The sequence below is a fragment of the Mustela lutreola genome, chromosome 2, assembly GCF_030435805.1.
Source record: "Mustela lutreola isolate mMusLut2 chromosome 2, mMusLut2.pri, whole genome shotgun sequence".
In the NCBI taxonomy this organism is placed as follows: Eukaryota; Metazoa; Chordata; class Mammalia; order Carnivora; family Mustelidae; genus Mustela; species Mustela lutreola.
The window spans coordinates 118,596,138-118,618,737 of NC_081291.1; the positions used below are offsets into that span (position 1 = coordinate 118,596,138).

The 22,600-nt window shown below is 43.1% G+C and overlaps 2 protein-coding genes across 11 annotated transcripts in view; one reads left to right on the forward strand and one right to left on the reverse strand.

The window, feature by feature from the left end:
* Positions 1–22,600, forward strand: part of MCF2L2 (MCF.2 cell line derived transforming sequence-like 2) — a 254,225-nt gene that overhangs the window by 158,765 nt on the left and 72,860 nt on the right. The window lies entirely within an intron of this gene.
* On the reverse strand, positions 856–20,648 carry B3GNT5 (UDP-GlcNAc:betaGal beta-1,3-N-acetylglucosaminyltransferase 5). 7 transcript variants are annotated; one of them, XM_059163360.1, is made up of 3 exons: positions 20,156–20,648; positions 15,791–15,897; positions 856–4,765 (listed from the first exon to the last, which is right to left on the reverse strand). In XM_059163360.1, the coding sequence occupies exon 3, from the start codon at positions 4,442–4,444 to the stop codon at positions 3,311–3,313; it is 1,134 nt and encodes a 377-aa protein (XP_059019343.1). In that variant the 5' UTR covers positions 4,445–4,765; positions 15,791–15,897; positions 20,156–20,648; the 3' UTR covers positions 856–3,310. The 7 variants fall into 7 exon arrangements, with proteins under 7 accessions (XP_059019343.1, XP_059019344.1, XP_059019347.1 ...); XM_059163361.1 differs by having other exon boundaries at positions 15,784–15,897; XM_059163364.1 differs by lacking the exon at positions 20,156–20,648 and adding an exon at positions 19,377–19,620.

A 22,600-nucleotide genomic window follows, 5' to 3' on the forward strand; every position in this document is an offset into this window, starting at 1 on the left:
AATGTATGTGATTAAGTATGTATTTTGGAAGGAAGAGATGCTTAATGGAAGAGCCCATTTAGGGTTGGAGTTTCAAGACTTCAAAAGGTCCAGGAGAAACGATGGTCCATTTGTTAACTTACACAAGGTGTGGTCATGAATAAGATTCATCACTGATGATAGTGGCGGTGGGAAAAATACTGCTATGGGAAATCAAGAAGGAAAGGAAGATTCCATAAGGCCTTGGGGACCAGGTCGAAGAGATTAGATTTGATGCTCAAGACAGTAAGGAGCCTTTGAGGTCTGGAACAAAAGAATATCCACAAGCAAAAAAATCGCATGCTTCCAAGTTTTAAAAATGTATATAGATTGAATCACACCGTATCTTAGGCTAAGAACTGAGCAGGAATCGGGTAAAAAGCAGAGGAAAACATACTATGTACAAATATACAGAAGCAGCACTCGGACAGAAGGAGGCCTAAGAACGTTCCTGACTTTCAAAGACTCGAGTTAATATGAATCTACTTTCCGACACATAATGATAGCAAATAAAAGGAGAATGTAACCCTTTCCAATGGTGTTTGATGGCCCCGTAGCTGCAGGTTTTCATCCCTTTCCTGAACAATTGATCAGAAAAGACTTCCCTGAACTTAGACATTCCAGCATACGTCATTTAACAAACTAAAGAAGCATTTTAGGTGTTTCCATGAGAGAGGACAAGATAATCCTCTGTCCTGGACACAGCAACAGGTCTGAACAGCAACAGGATTAAGACTGTGGACTACAGACCTCCCTGACATTAAACAGAACAAGTTGATTATATAAACAAATGGGGTTCACATACAGGAGTTTAAAAAGTTTGTGCAAATACATATCTGACAATTTTCAAGTTCTTTATTGGAAATCACAGATTTATTTTTAAAAACTCACTAATTATTTTGCCATACAAGAGCAAAATTCAAAATAATATAAATATTTAACATACTGGTATAAAATTAATAATATGGAAAAAGATGCAAACCAACCAAGAGGTAAAAAGTTTTTAGCATTAACACTGTGTACAACCATCGTCTAACTCAAGTGACCATCCACGCTGATAGTTCAGTATCCCTTTGTTGACGATTTTTGAGACAGCCCTGCATTAGAGCACCAAAAATATTTTTTTCTCCTTTTTTTAAAAGGCTGGAATCCTTTTATTTACAAATATTCTTCTCAGTACTTTAAATCAAACGAAGGAAGCATCTAGCAATTTCCTTCTTATTAAAAAAGGAAGTGCCTTCATATTTCCTTTAAATTTAAATCTGTTCCATTCTATTCTAAGCAAAAATAAGAAGATGAACACAGTTGAGGGGAGCTCTTTTGCAAATAAATAATTTTTTCACAAAAGTATTGCTGTAAACAAGATCATCTCAATGGCCAGAGAGATACTTATGTTTTCAACCAATGGAAAATTTAAACAGTTACAAGTATAGATACCCAGGATATGTATGGCCAAAAGGCAAACGATTATTAAAGAATCAACTAATAAAAATTAATTGTAAACCAGCTTTGTCAAAATGTGATTTTGTTATCTACAGGTCTTAAAATTGGTCAGAAAACTGAAACTGTCAGGATCTAAAAACATTGAACCTACTCTGAAAGTCACTACCAAGCCCAGAATGGTTGACACCGTAGTTTGGACATTAGTTAAAAATCCTAAATTAATCTGAGCAATCAATGTAAACAAGCCTCAATTTTCAAAATAGAAAAAAAAATTAACAAAAAATTCCTGTAAACATTAAAAAGCTATCTGCAAAAAATTACAGTATGTATCATCCTCCAATTGTTTGCCAATTCTTTCAGTTTTATGTTCTGCCTGTTTCAGACCTCATCTAATGAAATGAGACATCTTAGTTTTCCCTAACAGTCACCTCTGCAGAGACAGAGGTTTTACAATCAGTTCAGCTGACTGCTTTTGCTGAAGTCATCATTTTGGACGTCGTATAATCCCTGTGACAATAGATGTCACCTAGTTCTTTCTGTAGTGAGGGGAGGTTTTGCATCATGACCACATTTCTATCATGCCCTGTGAGATGAACGCAACTTACCCTTTCAGAGCTCAGCCACATCTCTTTGAATAGGAAGCTTTGCAAATATTTTAAACCTCATTCTGGTGACATTTCTATCACTTCATTCTGCTTTCCACTGTGAGGTATTTCAAAATTGATGACACCTCTGATAATCATTTTGATGAAAGAACTTATTTTTTTTTAAGGTAGGATAGCTTTGATTTGATGCTGAATACTCCTGATTTTAGATTCTGACAAAGTACTGCGGTTTAGGAGATGTTGTTGGGGAGGGGTAGGCTAATTTTCGTCATCGTCACAATAATTTACACACTAAGAATTTTATTTTATAAATTACAGAAAAGGAGAAAAGAGGCATTTAATGTTCTTTCTTTTTGAAGTCCTCTCCATTATTATATTCCTCTCTGCAAACTACATTCAAAAAACTACCTTAGAGACAGGCTGATATTGAATATTTAAAAACCAGCTGAAAAATTCATTAAAATTGGCTGATTTGAATGAACAATGATTTCTCCCTAGATAAAGACCTTGTGAGCAATAAACTGCCCATGTTTTGTGTCATTTCTAATAATCAAAAAATTCACATGAAGTACCAGTTAGGCCAGAGCGAATGACAGCTCATATTTCACATTACACTTTGAAAAAAGATATAAATATATTTTAAATGATTCTAATACTATCTAGGTAAGTTAGCTACAGGGATGTGACAATGATTGATTTGGCTGTTTCTAAAGAAATTGTGTACATTTTTCTAAGTCCCCTCTGAAGAACAGGAACTTTCTTTTCAGGTTCAAGTACTTTCTCCTATGCCAATCCTCTGCTGCTCCCATCTCCCCCAGTCACGTGCTCTCCAGTGAAAACTAATTTGTAAATCTGGTCTGACTACATACTAATTTCTTTGAAATGTTGTACTTTACATTCACTTAGTATTTTCCAAAAGCACTTACTCTAACACCAAGGCACCTTAACAACTTCTCTATGCCTCAAATATACATGTGGCATCGAGTAAGAACTTGAGTTTCCCTTTAGTTTTGTCTCCATAAACCTTTTTTAAATATAAATTCCTTGAAATGAATTTGGGCCATGAAGTAGATATGTTACACTGAATAGCTTCTAGAATCAAAGAAACATTTTGATAGACTGGGTTTTCAAAATATTTCTTCATTTTTTCATACTCATTTTACTTAAGGTATCAACAAATACATAAAGTTTTTTCATCCAGGTTTGGCTCAGTGACAGTGAAAACATACAACATTCAAGTACCATTAGATAAAGGCGGCCCTACAAGGATACGTGTTAAGAGAGGTCAGTCTGCAGAGAAGAACTATCTTAATTATCCTGCAGTATATTTGACCAAAAAACCCTTTTGAAATTGTTTTGACTTTGGGGTCTGTGGCATCCCTCCAGAGGTCCTGAAGGTCTTGTACATGTCCATGAGATGTCATCATTTTATCATAGATGCAGGGATGATAAGGAGTTTTCCCTTCCCCGGAGAAAAACACATGGTGTTGTGGTACTATCCCCATTTTATTGGCACAGAGGCCCATGAACACATCATCTATGTAAAGACTAGAGTTAAGTGTCTGTGACGCCTCGTAGACTTTGGCGGCTACGTCGCCAGAGATCACGTAGGCAGCTCCAGCAGTATAGTCAGGGTAAGCCGGCCACTGGTACATTTCATAAGGGACATAGTATTTGCTGCGTTTGTCTCTCACAGGAGGAGCTCCGCGATGAACCCGACCAATCCAAAAGTCCTGAACACCAATTTTTTCTAAACTTTGAAGGTACTTGATAAGATTTGGCATATGAATAAATATGTCATCATCAGCTGTCATAAGAAATTTGGCATGAGGACAAAAGCTGTTTGCCCAACTGAACTGCAGAAGTAATTTAAGAGTAAGATTATAGAAAGAATCAGCAAAGTCTTGCTGGATTAGATCACTGTACACTTGATCTTCCCAGACCAGTTTTCTCTGCAGTTCTTCTCTCGTCAGTGGGTTAGCAGGTGTCCCTAAAGCAAACAGAGTTTTGATGTTGGCATTAAGTTGGGACTGAACGTACTTCTCATTGCCCCACGTTTTTCTAATTGCGTAACGTCGATTGTAGTTTTCAGGAGCAGTTTTTACAAACAGTAACAGGAGGATGTCTTGTGCCTGACATTTCTCCTCATGGTTAATCAGGTACTGGTAGCGAGTCGCCCCATCCACACTATGCTTAAGAGACAGGCTATCATTCACAAAGTCATAGCTATTTATGAGGTATCTGTAAGAGTAGGACTTCATATGGCTCACAATGTGATTATCGATGGGTCCCCAAAAAAACATGAGGCTTAGTATAAAACAAGTGGCAAATAACTGAACGAACTGCCATTTCTTTACTCTTCTGCCACTCACAAACATTCTGACATCCGTGCAGCTCCGTTTTTACTTAGGCTTGGTTTTAAATGGGCGCTTGCTCCTTCGAGACCATAGAACTTGGTATCGTGTAGAACAGATGTCCATCTTAATACACGTCCATCATTAGAAAAGTAGGAGCTTCTCGTGTCACAAAATATTGTCTTTTCATACCATTTTTTCTGAGATTGCGAAAGAGTGGAACACGCAGAAGGAGGAGGACACCAGCCCATCAGAGTGTTTCCACACCGGCATCCTTCACTGAGTTAGGTGACAGGCCTCGTGTCACTAGTCCATGGGCTTCCTTCTGTGAGAGTAAAGTGCCACCTGTTAGAGTCAGGAAGAGAAAAGATGCCAAGTGAATGGGTGAGAGTGACCAAAAAGGAAGAAAGGACTTTTCGTTCTTCAAAATGAAATGTAACGTGCCAGATGTGGACAGTAGGTGATAAGGCAGCTCGTGTTTAGCAGGGGCATACGGATGTTTGTTTCTTGGCGGGGGCAGGAGGAGGCTAGGGAAAGGGAAAGAACCATTGACTCCCTACTGTCTTCCCCTTCAGCATACGGAGGCCCTTTCCTCATCTTAACCTTAAAAAATAAAAAGCCTCCCAAATGGCTATGAGCCTATACACTTGAAGTTCACAATCTCACGTGGGTGTGTCCAGGAATATACTGATCTGCAGAGCAGCCAGGATGAAAGGAGCAGTGGGGACCCCTGGTTTTAGGGCACAACACCTTTCTTACAAGTTGAAGGTTTGTGGCAACCCTGCGTCAAGCAAGGGGTTGCCATTTTTCCAACAGCATTTGCTCTCCTCGTGTCTCTGTGTCCCGTTTCAGTGATTCTCATAGTATTTCAAATGTTTTCGTTATTATATTTGTAACGGTGATCTGTGATCAGGTGACTGTGACTCGGTAAAAGCCTGGATGATGGTTAGCATTTTTTAGCAATAAAGTATTTTTTAATTAAGGTATGTACATTTTTTTAGACATACTTCACAGATCACAGTATAGTGTGAACTTAACTTCTATATGTGCTGGGAGATCAAAAAATTCATTTGACTTGCTTTATCATGATATTTGCCTTATTGTGATTGGTCTGGAACCAAACCTGCTGTGTCTCCAAGATTATGCCTGTATATAGTTCAAGGCAAAATAGATGAATGATGAAAAGAAAGTTCATAACAGTTAAAATTCATTAAAGCTTCCAGACAAGACAGGAATAAGAATAAGATTTTGTTTCAAAAAAATCAAGGTTTGTAAATCAGGGAGTCGAGATACATTTTCAAAAGCACAGCCCAAACTCTCTCAAACCAAAATAACTTTGTGAGCCCCACATCTATATAGTCCTCTTCCTCCTTTTTCATTTGGAAGCTCAACAGGCATCTCAAATTTAGTACATTCAAACCAGGAAGGCACAGGGTTATAGCCAAAGAGCACTGTCTTTGTAGTCTGGCAATGTGTACATCAGCGCTGGCTCTCCCGCTGCCCTGCGGCGTGCACCTAATCCAGGAATCTGAAAGACTGGGATGACCCCATTTAACTCAGTCCTTATGCAAGTTAAATGGGAATATTCACAGAAATACAGATAGAGGGAGGTAGACAGATAATTACCTTGCACACAGGGACAATCCAGTGCCATTTCTTACCCCTTCTATGGTCTTCTCCCCTAACACCCACTGTTGCCATTTTCTCTTTCTTTGTGTCTGACTCCAGTTCATGCATCTGTGCCAGAAATCTGAAAGTTCTCCTCTTCCTCCATTCCATAGCCAGTTACTTAATCCTGTGAATTGCTTCTTCTAAATCTCTCTTCACCTCTTCCTGTTATCATCACCTCTCACCCAGACGAATGCAGCAGCCAGAACAATCCCAGACTGACCCATCCGCTACCCTAGAGTGACCTTTCTAGAACTCAGATCGAGGGGTGCCTGGATGGCTCAGTCTTTAAGTGTCTGCCTTCAGCTCAGGTCATAATCCCAGGGTCCTGGGATGGAGCCCCTCATCAGGCTCCCTGCTTGGCGGGAAACCTGCTTCTCCCTCTCCCGCTCCCCCTGCTTGCGTGCCCTCTCTCACAGTCTCTTTGTCTCTCTGTCAAATAAATAAATAAAAATCTTTTAAAAATAATAAATAAAAATAAAACTCAGATCTAACCATGAGACTAATTGAGCTCCTTCACCCCCTTCAGATGCTCTCTCTAACAGTTGTCAGTACCAGAGTGCTGGCTGGAAGCTCAGCCATGCTTGCTAGTTCACACGTGACAGCCTTTGTAGCCACAGTCCTGTGGCCTGCTGAGCCCTGCTCTCTTTGCTAATAAGTAGTATACTATAATCTTCACTAAATTCTATAGGCATCCTTTTCTGGGAAGTCAGAATTGCAGACACCCTCCAGCACTACTACCAAATATGAGGCTTCCTGTATTACCACAGCACATTCTTGTACCCATCTTCCCAGACTGACGTTTTAAATTTAACTGTCTCTGCCAATTACACTGTGAACTCTGTGACTAGGGCACGATGTCGAAGACACCCTGCCCTCAGCATGCAGGTCAGTGTCTGACCTGGTAGGCATTCTCTGAATGTTGGTACAAAGAACCATGGTGGGGGTGGAGACATCCTTCACTCAAACAGCTGGTCACTTGGGAAGAACTGGGCTCAGGAGGCCCAGTCAGTCACATGTCCTCCCCTTTCTTTCATGACTAGGAGACAGCACCTCCTGTCCTCAAGTACTCTGTCCCCCATGGCTTATCTGAAGTAAGATACATCCTTTTGCCTGGAGAAGTACTCTCTCCCCTCAGGGTTAACATATCAGTCTCCTGAGCTTCAGACTGACGGGGGGAAAAGACCACGCACGCAAGCTCCACTCAGTCCGGGCTGGCTGCATGGCTGAGCCTACATCACAAGCCCCAGGAAAAAGGTTCTGCATTTGTGCTCAAAGATCTCAACCTCAAGCCCCCTGCCCTTCGGCCATGCTATAAAACCGCTGCATACATTTAGAGCACCCTGCTCTGCTGGGCTAACTCTGGCTATGGGAATTCCTTCCCAGCTTCTGGCCCTTTACATACAGCTGTGTTACCTATCTGCCAAAGTTACTCCGTGTTGGGCTGATAACAGCAAAGACCAGGCATGCAAAAGTCCAAGGAGTATGGGAGATCAGAGCCAACCCTCATGGAGACTTTGTCCAGAGATAATCATCTTATCTCATAGGGTATAGATTTTAAAACTTGCTAGTGCCTCTGAGGAAGTCACAACCAGTATTTAAAAAAGGAAAAGGAAAAGAAAGAACAAAATAGAGAATGGCATAATGCACTGAAAGTAGTTTAAGTATCATTTTGTGAAACTTTCAGTTTTATATATATGTGGCTTCAGGTTGTAATATAAAATGTATTTTTTGTGTGTTGTGCTTTACCATCAAAAGAGCAAGGGATAGATCAGAATTAGTAATTTCCCTCTTGGTTTGGCTGGTCTTGGTGGACCGAATCCTCTAGAGTAGAATGGAAAAGACAGTGGGAAACATCAGTTTCTGATGGTGGCATCTGCCTAAACTTCGCCGAATCACTTTCATTCAGGAGGGAGGGGACATTTCCTCTTGGTCTTAATAATGCTCACTTAGATAAGGGTCCCCCTGTGAGGGCAGATATCCCCTTCTGCCTCTAGAACTGGACGTTTAATGTAAAGCAGCAGAGAATTCTTAAGGGCAGATTTTAAGATCCCCTAACTGTTTAAGAATTTTAAGAAAATTATCAATTGAGACTAATCTGCAGTTTCTATTCCAACAGACCCTGGGCAAGACACACAGAGTAACCTTTGGAAATGCAGGCAAAACCAGCTTCTCATTTCTGAGAAGCTGCACTCATAATGTTGCAATGTCAGCTCGCTTTGCACCTATTCCCAGTTGTTTACAAGTCTGAGCTTCTTGCTAGACAATCAACCCACAGGCCTGACTCCTCCAACACCCACATAAACACTTGACTCACAGAGGCCCTAGTATCTCTCCAATGAATGGGGCCTATTACTCCTTTGGTTGGTGTGTTCTGCTGCTAGCAGGCATTCTAGCAACCAGCCTAGAACATGTATGTATACCCCTGCTCCCCACCCCTGATACATGTGTATTTACCTTATTTCCCTATATTTCTTCATCTGTTCCCCACTGATCTCAAAGAGTCAAAACAGTTTCTAAAAAAACGACAAAGAACCTGTTGCAAAGCCAACAACCCACACTACTTAGGTTCAGAACAGCACATGCAATTCTAAAACAAGATTCCTCCCACCTCAGCAGCTTGAATTGTTTAGCTGTCATTTATACCAGTCATAACCAAAGCCCACTGATAGGACTGATCTGATGAGGGGACGATTAGGAAAGGTGAACTGCTCTTTGGCAGTACCCAGCTTCACTTTTATAACAAAAGAACCCCCAAACTCCTCCAAATCGAACATAGTCCCTAGGCAGCATTGCCCCACCAGAAGCAAAAGGCCCTTCCATGGTCTGAATTCACGAATCAGAACCAAACAGCGATGCCCGCCAGCCCTGGCTTTGCCGGTGGGCACCCCACACACTCATGGACTCCCCTCTCCCATTTCACACAGAGCCTTCAGGCTTGTCGCAAACACATCTTCTAGCTTCCGGCTCCAAAGGGAGGGGAGGCCACCACAGAGAAACCCACAGGCTTGCCGGAGCTGGAGAGAAAATGCTGGGCCTGCCGGGGAACAGAGGAGCCAGATAATGCCTGTGAGCCCAGGAACCAGCCCGCCAGAATGCTGTGCCTGCAGCTTCCTTTGTGTGCACAGTGCGCAGCGCAGGGACCAGGCCCCAGGCTGCAAGCCCCATGGCCACCCGCGCTGGGGGCCAGGTTCACTGTGCAACTCAGCCACCCTCCCTGCACTCTGAGTTCATGACTTCATCTGCAGACTGGGGGTGAACATCAATGTATTGTTATCTAGGGGATGGAAAAATTACAGATGACTTCAGAGTCTTGCTGGGAAGAGGAAACAAGAAAGACCATAGGAGAGAACAGGACAAAGAACTGCTCAGAGGTAAATACAGACAGTCCCCGACTTACAATTTTTGTATTTTATGATGGTGTGAAAGCACCATGCACTCAGTAGAAACCATACTTCAAATTGGGAATTTTGATGGTTTCCCAGGCCAGTGATATGCCATATGATAGTGTCTGGGCCGCAGCGGTGAGCTGCAGCTCCCAGTCAGCTAGGCAATCATGAGGGTAAACAAGCACTACACTTACAGCCATTCTCTTTCTCACTTTCACTACAGTACTCAATTACATGAGCTATTCAGCATTTTCGTATCTAATACACTTGGTGTTAGATGCTTTTGCCCCACTGTAGGCTAATATAAATGTTCTGAGCACATTTAAGTTAGGCTAGGCTAAGCGATGCTGTTTGGTAGTTTAGGTGTATAAATGCTTTTTTGACTTCCAGTATTTTCAACTTACAGTGGGTTTACTGGGATGTAACCCCATTCCTCCATTGAGCAAGACCTGTACACAAATATTTGGACTATAACTTGGGTTTGCTTCTATTTGGACTAAAAATAAGGAGAAGATTCTCTTGGTATTCTCTTTCCTAATAGAGAGGAGTAGCCAGAAGAATAAAGAATAGGAATATTAGAAAAGAAGGTGGCTGACAGTACCCCAAATGCTCTTCAGACTGGGAGCTGTGCCCCACAGTTACTCAAGAATATTTCTTCACAAGAGAACTCTTTAAACTCTTCCAGAAACAACTAGGGACTACAAGTTACCCTAGATGACCCCTGATTTTTTTTTTCTACTTCGTTCTTGCTGGTAACCCATTTCTATGTTTTTTTTTTTTTTTTTTTTTTTTTTTTTTTTTTTTTAAAGATTTTTTTATTTTTATTTATTTGTCAGAGAGAGAGTGAGCGAGAGCGAGCATAGGCAGACAGAGTGGAAGGCAGAGTCAGAGGGAGAAGCAGGCTCCCTGCGGAGGGCAAGGAGCCCGATGTGGGACTCGATCCCAGGACGCCGGGATCATGACCTGAGCCGAAGGCAGCTGCTTAACCAACTGAGCCACCCAGGCGTCCCACCCATTTCTATGTTGAGTCTACTTTAGTGGATCCTGAAATACTATATAAAGCCTGATGAAAATTTTGAAGTTTTAATCACGATAGTGAGGCCTATACTTTAAGTTCAATCAAACAACCTCAGTGTTCAACCTTTCAACAAATCCGACAAGTATGTGAGTATTTGCTAAAGAATCATTATGCCAGTTGGGCATGGTGGGAGTCATGCAGTAGTATTTCATAGTCTCTTCTCTGAAAGCATCTACAGTCTAGTTGAGACAAGACTCAGAATGCCCACTTGAAAAATCAGTTCCAAGGACAAAAAGCAGCAGATCACAGTAAATTGCAGATAGCATCACAGCACTAATTTAGACAATACCAACTCTAGGCAAAAAAGACGAGTCCCTGGTAGTAGAGATCAGTGACAGCAGCATAGGAGGGCCTGAGGATGAACAGGATTTAGATGGTTACAGGAAAAGAAGCAATCTGTTTCAGGCAAGAAAGGGAAAAAAAATAACATCACAAATATTTGAGATACAAGCAGGTATCTGAAAGCTGAGAGATCGGGGCCCGCTTATGGGGAACCTTGAAAATGAGGCAGAGGAGTCAGCATGTGCCGAGGGCAGCAAGAAGTCACAGACGTTTCAGTTTTTGTTTGAACGAAAACTGCCTTGTCAGTATGCATGCACTAAGCATCATATGAAGGGACTACTCTGGTGGTGGCACTCGGGATGGATGGGGGATGCCTGGAGATGGGTACCCCAGCTCCCTCGGGGCCTCACACTGAAGCAGAGGGAGGTGAGGAGGCCTGGTCTAGGGTGGTGGAAGTGAGGAGGGAAGTCAGGGGGTAAGGAAGACCCTTTGGAGGAAAACAAACCCAGCACTCCCTGCTGAGTGGCCTGGGATGGGGGGAGAGGAGAAGGGGGACATCTGGTTTCCAGCATTAGCCACACAGGAGGGCCAGCTGGTTTCCTGAGTTAGGAGTGAGGACAGCGTGTCCGGGTTTCGGCTGGTGCTGAGCGGAGGTGTGAGAGAGACAGCAGGTGGGGCAGTCCAGGGGGTCAGGTGAGACTGGAGGAGGCAGCAGGACTGCAGCGGGGACAGTGCTCTGAGCATAAGGAAGGTGGCTGCTAAGAGGACCAGAGAGGAGCAGAGGGGCCGCAAGGAAGGAAACTCAGGGGAAGAAGGAGCGAGAGGAGGAAGAAAAGGAAGCATACGATTTTACTTTATGAGCACATAAATGCTGTGTGTATTTCACTTTACGCGCCTGTGTGCATGTGTGTGTTTTACTTGATGTGCCCGTGCATTCATGCGTATATTTATGTGGCATCAATTTATCTGCGCAGGTTTGAGTTCAAGGACTAGGTCATATCGTTTGACAAATGAAAGAGAATACTGTACAAATTCTGTAAAACTTCAGATGGTTATTTCTTCTAAAAAGGAAATATTTACTTTCTTTCTTTCTTTCTTTCTTTCTTTTTTTTTTTTTAAACAGAGAAAGGCAGAGAAAGCACAAGCAAGGGGAGGGTCAGAGGGACTCCCCCACTGAGCAGGGAGCCAGATGCAGGGCTCAGGGCTCCATCCCAGGACCTGGAGATCATGACCTAAGCCAAAGGCAGATGCTTAACTATCTGAGCCACTCACGCGCCCCTAAAAAGGAACTATTTTAACAAGGGCTAATTCATAGAAAGTTAAGATGAGGTAAAGAACAGTAGAGGGTGACAGTCCCAGGGCAGGAAAGATTAAGGCCCCTGATGGTGCTCTGAGCAGAAGGAGAGCCCTGGGGCAAAGAGTGGGGTCTGTGCTGGGAGTCAGGAGGGGAGAGATGGGGGTGGGTGGAGCAGGGGAGGCAACTTCCAGGAGGAACAACACTGAATCTGAGGCCTGAAGGCTGGAGGAACAGAACTAGAGAAAGCCCATGGGTTTGAATTCAAAATGTATCTGTTTTTGCTTCCAACCATCTGTTTTTGACCATTGTTTCTGGCCATTGTTGTCATAGATCACCAACATCTATTCTTAGAGAAACTGTATTTCCAAGTCTTACTTAGTAGACCTGCGACACTCAAGTCTAAGGAGCCCTTATGTTATGAAGGGTATACCATTTTGTTCACATACCCTCCCACACACTCAACTTATTGGCAAGAAAGTCATTTAGGTGGCTTCACCTACATTTCCTTTGAACTGCATTTCCTTTGAAATTTCAAATTCCAGTGCACACTCTCTGGTCTGATCGCACTTCAACCACAGCCTCTTAAATAATCCCCCAGAATCCTTTGCCCACCCCTTACCTGCTCCCTAACACTCCCAACCCATCCGACAATCGCCTGACCTTCCTACTTCCCCAGCTGCCTGTCTCAGATGCAGAATCGTCTGGCATCTTTGCCCTCCTCTCCTTGGTTCCTGCTCTTCCACCCCAACAACATCAGATGTCGGGTCCTTCCTGCCTTCAGGCTGCAGGGGAGGCATAACCCCCTGGGCAGACTGTGTTACTACAGATGGTGATATCGAGCTGTGGGCAGAGGGCTCAATTCTGTATGAGGAGCCTTCACTTGTCCTGGACCTTCTCTCTCTCTCCAGTCCCCTCATCAGCCATGCTCAATCTCCTCCCTCTGTCTGTGCCCCTCACTCTTAGCTGTGGCTTCCACTCCTGCCCACAGAAAAAGGGGAAGACATCACATGTATTGTCCCTTCTCATCCCCATGTGGGCCCCCTCTTCCCGGATCCCCAGGCTCGCCAACCCTTTCCATCCCCTCAGCAGAGCACACTTTCAGGGAGAGGCAGGGGAGGCACTCATTTAGGGCACAAAACTTAAAGGTCATAAAAGTATAATTATAAACTAAGGATGCTCCTTCAGTACATCAGTTTAAAAAAAAAAAAAAAAAAGCCAGAGTACTTCATATTTAAAGTTGTATTACTTATAGTCCCATATGAGACAGTTTTGGTTCCTGCTCTTCATTCCAAGCATTATTTTCCTGGCTTGTTCTAATCCTCTATTCCCCCTAAAGAGAGCTAGGACCAATCCTCAAGAGCCCAGCTGCCATGTTAAAGGAAATCAGGTTTAGCCCTAAATTTATGGTAAATGCAGTAATTTGTTCTCCTACATTTTTCTTAGTTAAATTCATTATAGTCATTGGTGATAAGTAACACAGCTGGGTACGGTTTAGTACAAACTGCCTATTCCGTTTGCTCAAAACGGAAGGTAACAACCCCAAATTTGAATTTACCACTCACATCTTAAGTGTGAAAAATTAAATATTCCCTCAGTTGGTATTTATTTTTTATCCATATTTGAGTGTTTCCAATATAAAGCCTATAAAAAAGGAAAAATTCTACCCAGTTGGGGTCTTTAGGTGTTTTTGTGGCTGTGACTTTAGCTATAAAAATTTAGCTGAAGCCATTGGCAGAGATCAGAAACCATCTAGAGTTGTTATCTATCCAGAAATGATACAGAGTTAGTTCTGGATTCAGTGTTACCCAAAGACTCTAAATTACAACTTGTAGCAAGCATGGATGTGGGACAGAGGGAAAAATTAGTTATAAAACCCACAGTGTGAATCTAGTAACAAGTTCCCCATCTATATAAACTAAATTATATGTTTCTTTATAAGTTAAACACGGGTGTAGATTTGTTTGCCGGTTATAGGAAAAAAAAAAAAAAAAGACAAGGAAATACCAAATGAGCAAACAAGTAAAGTCAGGCCCTAAGTTAAGACAAGCACTAAGGAAACTGGTGGTGAGGGACTATAGAGTATTATTATATTTCAGAGGAGTTACATTAAAAGTGACTGAAAATTCCCGGTAACAGAATTTGAAACAAACAAAAAAGCAGAAATACAAAATAGGTCTCAGGGAGGTCAAACACTTGCTTCTCTAAGCTTGGCCTTCTGTACTGATTCCTGAGGCATAGTTGTTTGTGTGGACAGGGCGCTTGCTCTTTTAAATACAATTCTTGTCAGTTTTGTTCTTGCCTAGTTAAGAAACAAATATCTCCTTTTGCCCACTCTAGCAACAGTTGCTAGCCTAAGAGTGTTTACAGTGCTCTGGGCTCTGTTCTGAGTGCTTTAAGTTCTATAGAGACTCTTTAAGCCTCACAGCAACCTATGAGGGAGAAAGCCCTCCCTGTGTTGCAGGAGAAACTGAGGCATCGCACCCAGACATGGGGCTGACCACGTAACCTCCAGAATTCCAGAATCTGTGGAAGCTCAGAAGCAGCTGATGGGTTAATTCCAGAATCTGTGGAAGCTCAGAAGCAGCTGATGGGTTCCAGGAGGTCCCGTCCTTGAGCTCTGCACCTGCCTTCCTCCCTGGCACTGGCCAGCTGCTTTTCCTACAGCGTCCATCAGGATGGGAGGACAGGGACGTGAGAGGCGCAGGGCCAAGAGGAGCACCCACCAAGGCAAAGAATCTGCTTCCCTGAAGTCTGGAGTCATCTACATTTTACTATCACCTGCCTTTTGTCAGAGCTTGTTCTCACTCTCTTTGTAACCCACCCTTTCTTTAACCTTCTGTCTCGGTTTTCCCTCCTCCTTTTTCTTGGTCCCAGTAGCATAGGAGAATAGGCAAAAGCGACTGTGAGTTTGTGTCTTTTGGGTGCAGAAAATCTTCCCTCCACAAAGAAGACTGGGGGATTTAAGGGCAGAAGGGGGTCAAGAAGTGAGGAGGGAAGGAGAGGAGAGTAAAAAGTACAGGACTCAGAGAGTCCAACTATTTGATGAATAAGTATTGGATGAAATGAAAGGCACATCTGAGGTAATATTATGATATGAAAAACAGTGATTTAACAATAGGGTAACGGGGCACCTGGGTGGCTCTGTCAGTTAAGCGTGTGACTCTTGATTTTGGCTTAGGTCATGATCTCAGGGTCATGAGACGGAGCCCTGCAGTGGACTTCCATGCTCAGCATGGAGTTTGCTTGAGATTCTTCCTCTCCCTTTGTTCCTCCCCCACGCCCACTGCTTGCTGTACACATGCTCCCTCTCTAAATAAAAATAAATAAAATCTTAAAAAAAAAATAGGGTCACATCATAATCTGGTATAAACCTATTATATGAGCTAGACATACAGGCTTCTTGTCCAATGGCAGTTCATATGTCCTATTCTATTGTATTTGGAAATAACATTTGACTGAGAGTTTACAGAATACAAAAAATGATGGTGTAAAATACAAGATGTATATTTAACATTCCAGTCTCAATCAACATTTCTTATAATAGATTAGTAACATTTATTTAAATATCTACCTGTTGCAGGCATTAGGTGGAATAGCCCCAAAAGTAGGTAATGCCTACATTTAATTAATTCAACAAATATGAATTTACCACATACTGTGTAGTAGGCCACAGGCAGGATGCAGGGAAGGCTTCCGAGATGTTTCCAGTGTGGAACCTCCTAGTGAAGTAAGCAGGTGTTCTGGTGCAATGTGGAATCCAGACCTGATTGAGGCACATGGGTAGAAAAGCCAAAAGAGTTTTAGAAGATGAACAAAGGTAGACATATTCTGTTGCTTCCATTTACTGGTGACATGAGTTTGACTTCACTCTAAACAATGTGCCACAGTCTTTTCTGAGGATCATTTGAGACCATTTATTTGACAAAGTGTCGTCTAAATCAGGTGTTCAAATCTATGCTAATTTCCTCTCTCTAGAAATTGTTCATACATTTGTACCATGTCAATACCATTAGTCAGTAGCTAATGTTCTTTAGGGGTTAATCACCTTTCAAAATGATAAGCTATACACTAATATTGTTCTCAAAAAATATTTATTAGATACAAGTTTTTAGAAATACTGATCTGATTGCTAAGGGGCACTTAACACATCCCAAGTACTGGTGAGACTGAGAACAGTAGTATCATTAGTAATTGGCTGAACATGCCTTTCCATCATCATTGATAGGAAAGAACAATATGGCTCCCACAAGCACTTGAAAAGAAAAAAAAGAATTTCTACAAAGATGACACAGCCAAAAAATTATAAGGCCCTGTAAATTATGGAGGAAACCCAAGCTGAGTCAGCTTTTTAACTTGCTCTGCCTAGAGCACTATCAAAAAGTTGCAGAAAAAATTGTAGGAAAAGGAATAAAGAGATAAAATATGAAATTTTAGGTGGATCTAAGCTGTGTGATAATATTTCGAACTTGGACTTTTAGGGGCTTATTGCCTACAGACATGGTAGAACATTCCTTTCTGTAGAAAACTGTCTTCCAGCATCAAAGACTTTACTACAGAATATAAACAAAGTTTAAAAAATAAGTTATAGATAAAAGCCAGTCTCTAAACTTTCAGCATTGAAAAATAAAAAATCACTTTTTTTTATTCTGAGTTTACATTTCACCTCATCAAGCTTCTTACCTTTCAGTATGAAGATTCTTATACTTCCTATATATATATATATATATATATATATATATATATATATACACTTCATATCTTTCAGTATATGTGTATATATATACTTCATACCTTTCAGTATGAAGATTCTTATACCATATATATATATATATGCATAATACAAGAAAAATATCCTGGGGGGTGCCTGAGTGGCTCAGTGGTTTAAGCCTCTGCCTTCAGCTGGGTTCATGGTCTCAAGGTCCTGGGATAGAGCCCTATATCGGGCTCTCTGCTCAGCAAGGAGCCTGCTTCCCCCTCTCAACACTTGCCTACTTTTTGTGATCTCTGTCTGTCAAATAAATAAACTCTTAAAAAAAGAAAAAGAAAAATATCCTGGATTTGCATCGTTCTGGCTTAATCTTTGCTCGCAAATGGAAGAGCTCTTATAATAATTTGTTGTGCCTTAATTTCTGGAACATAAACACAATATATGCAGCTCCTAACAAGATTATTCTAACAATGGAATAAAATAATGGCTATGGAAATATTCCAAAAAAAGTTTAATGTGCTATAAAATGCAAAGCTTAGGGCAATTCAGTTGAGCATGTACAAAATTCCAAAAAGATAGGATACATGTTACTTCAAAAAGAGACCACTTCCTTCTGAATTTCTCCCAGTTTCTTTCTTATAACATCCTAATATTCTGTTTTGTAGATTATGGGGCAGTTGGTCCTGAGAAAGAACTCTACCTACAATTTGAAAGTCACCAAGTGCAATGAGTCCAGCCAAAGTGACCCATTTTAAAAGATGACCCATTTCAAAACCCAAGAGTTATTATTCAAGCTGTTCTATATTTAAGAATTAGAAAGTTATTTCACTTTCCTACAATCTTTTTATTTGAATCAATCTTTTATAAAAGGGGAAATTGATCTCCATTTTAAGGAAATATAATGTGACGTTTTTACTTGCTAGAGCCTGCAGTTTATTTTGAAAATTATTCTCTACATTCTGAGGTTTTGGGGACTTTTTTGTTTGGGCAAGTCATTTGTGTGTAATAGCACCAATGCCTCATAACCACCCTTCATTTCTCACTTCCTCGGAAACAGCTTCTCTGAGCTTTAGCCTGAACTCTCCCTGTCATAAGGCCCATCCCCATCAGAAGGTGTTGGGGGTGAGCCCCAGGGGAAATGAGGTGAGTTGGAGGGAGTCAGCCTCAGCTTTAGCCTCCCAGTGCTCAATAAATGGAGGGGGCTTGTAGGAGAAGGGGAAGGGACAGAGAGAAGGAGCAGGAGACAGAAGGGTCATACGAAGTGTCTAATGTAAACCTTTCAGGTATCGAATTTATCTTGCTTTAAAATAATAATTAAAAAAGAGTTGAACAAATAAAGCAGTCCTCCCTCCCATGTGACAAGATACAAAATCTATCATTAAGTTTCTTTTGAGAAAGTTAATTTCTCAACTTAATTTTTCAGCTGCTAATCACCAATTTCGTTTTCAGAAAGTTCAAGAGGGGCTCTTTTCTGCGCTACCACTGAACACAACTATCTTTGAGCATCCTTTTCTGGGTCAATTTCAGTTTCTCACGTCCCTCTCCCTTCCCCCATAGGGACCAGGCAAAGTTCCCAAAATAAAGACACAGAGGAACAAGTCCAATTCTAACTGATGTACTTTCATCAGAGAATTACCCTAAATAAGAGCCACAAGCCACCAGCAGACACTGTGCAGTTACAACATCGGTGTCCCTTTAACATGACCCATAACCTATGAAAACCAACACTGGATAAGACAAAATATAGGCTGTGTGGTTAGAATCAGATGCAAAGCTACTACTTTGACCTATATTGTATTTGGGTAAGCAACCGGCTGTAACTTCAGGTTACAAAATAAAATTCGGCTGTTAAAATAGAATGGCCAAGACCTACCAGTAACAAGAGGTCTCCTTTCCCAGTTTCCTCTGCCTGCCCACTTCCTTGTCTGCATTTTCCTAGTCGGTAACTCGCCGAAAGTTTCCCCAATCTGGCGGCTTCCTAATTTCCAGCCCGACACAGGCTTTCTACCCGAATTCACCCCTGCAGCGCAGGGATGGTAGCCCGATTGGGGATCCCATCCGGAATCCGGGAACCACAGGACGCGGTGTTCACCCGCGGGCTCCCGCGCTCCGGCCCGCTTCGGTATCCCCGCGCTGCGTCTCGGTATCCGCCTCGCCGAAGCTCCCCGGGGGACGAGGAACCCGCTGGGTCCCAAAAAACTTAACCCCAACTGGAGTTCCGGGGCCCCAACCTACCTGCCGCACTCGGGCGGCACTCGGCCCGGGGTGTCGGCTGCCGGGCGCCCGCGCCCGCCAGCCAGAGCGAACAAAGACGCTCCGGAGAGGGAATGCGCCCTCCCCTTCCCCGCCGCGCTGGCGGGCGGCGGGCAACCCTGCCCCGTGGCGGTTAGGGCCTCCCGAGTCTGGGCCGCTCGCGGTCCCGGCCAGAGCAGAGGGCCGAGGCCCGGGTGTCTGCTCCAGCCGTGCGCCCTGGCCCCGGAGCGCATTCCAACCTTAAGTCCTGCAGCCACCCATGCGAGCAGGCGTGCCTTCACCTCCTCTCGGCTCCCTTCTCCTTTCTTCCCCTGTCCGCCTTTCGGAGACCTCTCCCGGTCCAAAGAAAGCTAATGGAGAGTCCGAGTCTCCCTTGCCGTAGCCCGAGAGCTGCTCCGCTGAGGAGGCGCGGTGCAGTGGGGCCGCCGCTCCGGCCAGGGGCGGGGCAGAGGCTGGGCGGCCGGGAGCCCTCTCTGCGGACCACGGGAGTCGGTCTCCCGTCCGCGGCACAAAGAACCAGCCATCCGCGGAGCTGAGGCTTGTCCCCTCCAAGCGTGCCAGAACTCCCCCCATTTAGTGATCTGGAAGGGAAGACAACATTTCCATCCACGAGGGCCTTCGGCCCCTGTTAGGGTGCGGTGGGCTGCAGAGCATTTTTTCTTTTGAATCGTTACGATTGATCGCACATATGAATTGCATATGAAACTGGTCTCCAGACACTTTTCATTAGGAAGTAGAATTTGTTAGACTAAAGATCCTTTCGTTCAGAACACAGTTATGCATAGACGGTGAGTAAGTTTTGACCGAGTTGCAATTTTCTGATCATCTGATTTTCATTCTTAGAGCCAAGAGTTCTAAGGGCAGGCTAGTCTTTTAAAAGATCTCTTGTCACGCCACTTATGCCTTGAGCTTCTGAGGCCTAACTCACAGCAGAAGAAAACCCTAATTTACATAAACTAAGCTATGGAAAGTTCTTTTTAAAAATACAATTGGGGAGGGATCACCCCTCCCCCCTTCCAAGCCTAGTCCAAATTAGAAGACAGCTTAAAGCAAAACTCACCAAGTCCAAGCCCAGCTCTTTAAATTCCTAAGTCAGAGGTCGGCTATCTTCCGGGCGTCGGAGCGAAAGTCGGTGGTCTCAAGAACAAAACTTGCCCGCTTTAAATATTGGTCGAGGACTGGGCAGTCAGCGCTGAACTCGGCTACCTTTCCCGGGCGGGGGCGGGCTGGAGCCGGCGATTGGGGAGGACCCAATCAGGGGCTCCCGGCGGAGAGTGGGGGTGCGGCACCCGGGAGCCTGCCCTGCGGCACGGCCAGTGCACGTTTCCTGCACCTTTTGGTGTTCACTGCCAAAGTCGAACGTGGCCCACGTCTCCGCCGCCAACTCGGCCTGTTGCTGAAGGTGATGGGTCCCGCCCCGCCAGTTCTTGTTGATATTTGACTCCAGGAAGTACCCACCCTACCGCGTCTTCAGTTAATTGAGATCGTTAACTTTGATGATCCACTGTGAGCCAGAATCCGCAAGAAGGGCCCCTTTGAGTTGTTTTCCCTTTTTCAAAATACTTCATGCACGTAACTGGACAAAATCAGGAGAATATAAATTTCTGATAAGGAAAGAGATTGTAAATAAATGCTTTATGGATTTGGTTTCTTGTCCCCCAAGTGTTCTAGCCTTCTCCTAATAGAACAAACATTATCATTTAACAAGTAATATTTTGAATGATTTTGTAATTGTACATATTTCAGAACATGACAGAAAGCAAAACATTAACCTAAATACTTCAGTAAAATTTAAAAAAAAAAACTTTGGGTTTCTTGTCATTAAGGCAGTAAGACAGGTAATAGGTTAAAAGTAGATTACTGAATCAGAGTTTGCAGCTGTAAACACAACATTGTATTTGTTATTTCAAACTCGATTTTTAGGAAGTTTTGTAATAGCTCTCTTTAAGCACTTCACCATACTTTCAACCATGCAATTCTTTTCATATGTTACCTATAGAGCACAGTCAGCATTGCTAAGAGATCATAGTGCCATATGCATATCAGACCATATACAGAAATATTAACATAATGTGATTTGTAAGGGAGTCACTGACAGTGACCCATATGTAAGCTGATACACTGTTCGTACAGCGCATCACCTCCCTTCTTTATCTGTATGAAATAAAACCATTGATCAAGGTTACACATACAGTACCCCCCCCCAGCTGTCATATGTGTATGTTCTATTTATGTGCAAATGTTCAATTACCATTATATTCCCTTCAGGTCATTTGGAACCAGATCCACATACACAGATGTCAGCACCTGTGTTCCACCTGCGAGAACACATAGGACTGTACCTGCAAGAAATATAAACCGACCCAAATATTGAAAAACATATAAAAATAAAACATGAAATCATTCATGTACATCATTCTATTTACACATAGACACGGCAGACAGAGAAATGATTTCAAAAGTGAGTCAGGAGGTTGGTAAGAGGATGTAGGGGGAGGGGAGAGGATGTAGATGGGAGAAGGGACCCAGCAGAGTGAACCAGAATGCCTGCTCTGGTTTCACACTCCACCCACCCACACACACACACCATGCAGGGAAGGGGGCAGCAGCCTGGCAGGCCGTTTGCCCATCTGGGAGCATTTCCTTTCTGCAGGCTGTTTCCCTATCCCACCCCACAGGGAGAGGAAGAGGATGATAGACTTGATGGTATAGAACAGAGTACTCATGTTTCTTTTGTTGGGAGAGAATATATGAACATCCTAAAACTAGTTGGAAATTAAATTAGGTGATACCAATGATGCTGATTTGACAGCACAGAGAAGGACCCTGTCACGGTCCTCCGTGTCCACAGTAGCTGCTTATGAACAGAGACCACTACAATTAGACTTATAAATGACTTTAAATCTCTCTCTCTCTCTCTCTCAGAAATGTGCTTCACAGAACACTAGAGAGCTATGGAAAGTACTGGAAAAAGTACTGTACCATCAAAATGGTAAACTTGAAAAAATGAGAAGAATTACAATCGGCATTTTAGATTTGAGAAGGGACAAGACAAGGCTGAGATAGAGCAGAGGGGAAGCGGATGTAGGAGAGAGGGCCAGAGGGGAGGGCATCAGGACATTATCATGAGTTACGGGCAGAGAAGAATTTCACCTGCCTCCAAAAGAACCTGGCAGTGGTAGAAACAAAGGAGACCTGAAGAAGAGAGGAATGTTGACTGAAATCATGAAAGCAGCAATGGATTTGATAACTGACTGGCTTAATGGCTAACACAGCTGAAGCATACCGACATGGTGCTAGGCTTGACTCATTTAACTTCAATTTGTACCTTCTGGACTCTCTTAAATAAGAAATTCCCTCACAGACCTTGTACAGATACTGTTCTGTTAATTCAGACACCCCACAGGCCACGGGTTCCCAAACCAGTCAGGTTCCTGCGAGTCTTGGGCTGCTAGAGAGATGGGGTGGTGTCCTGACCTCAATCCCTGCCAACCGGGGATCTGGG

Bases quoted from the DNA above. Each gene is read 5' to 3' on its own strand.
- B3GNT5 (XM_059163360.1), bottom strand. From the start codon at position 4,444: ATGTTTGTGAGTGGCAGAAGAGTAAAGAAATGGCAGTTCGTTCAGTTA.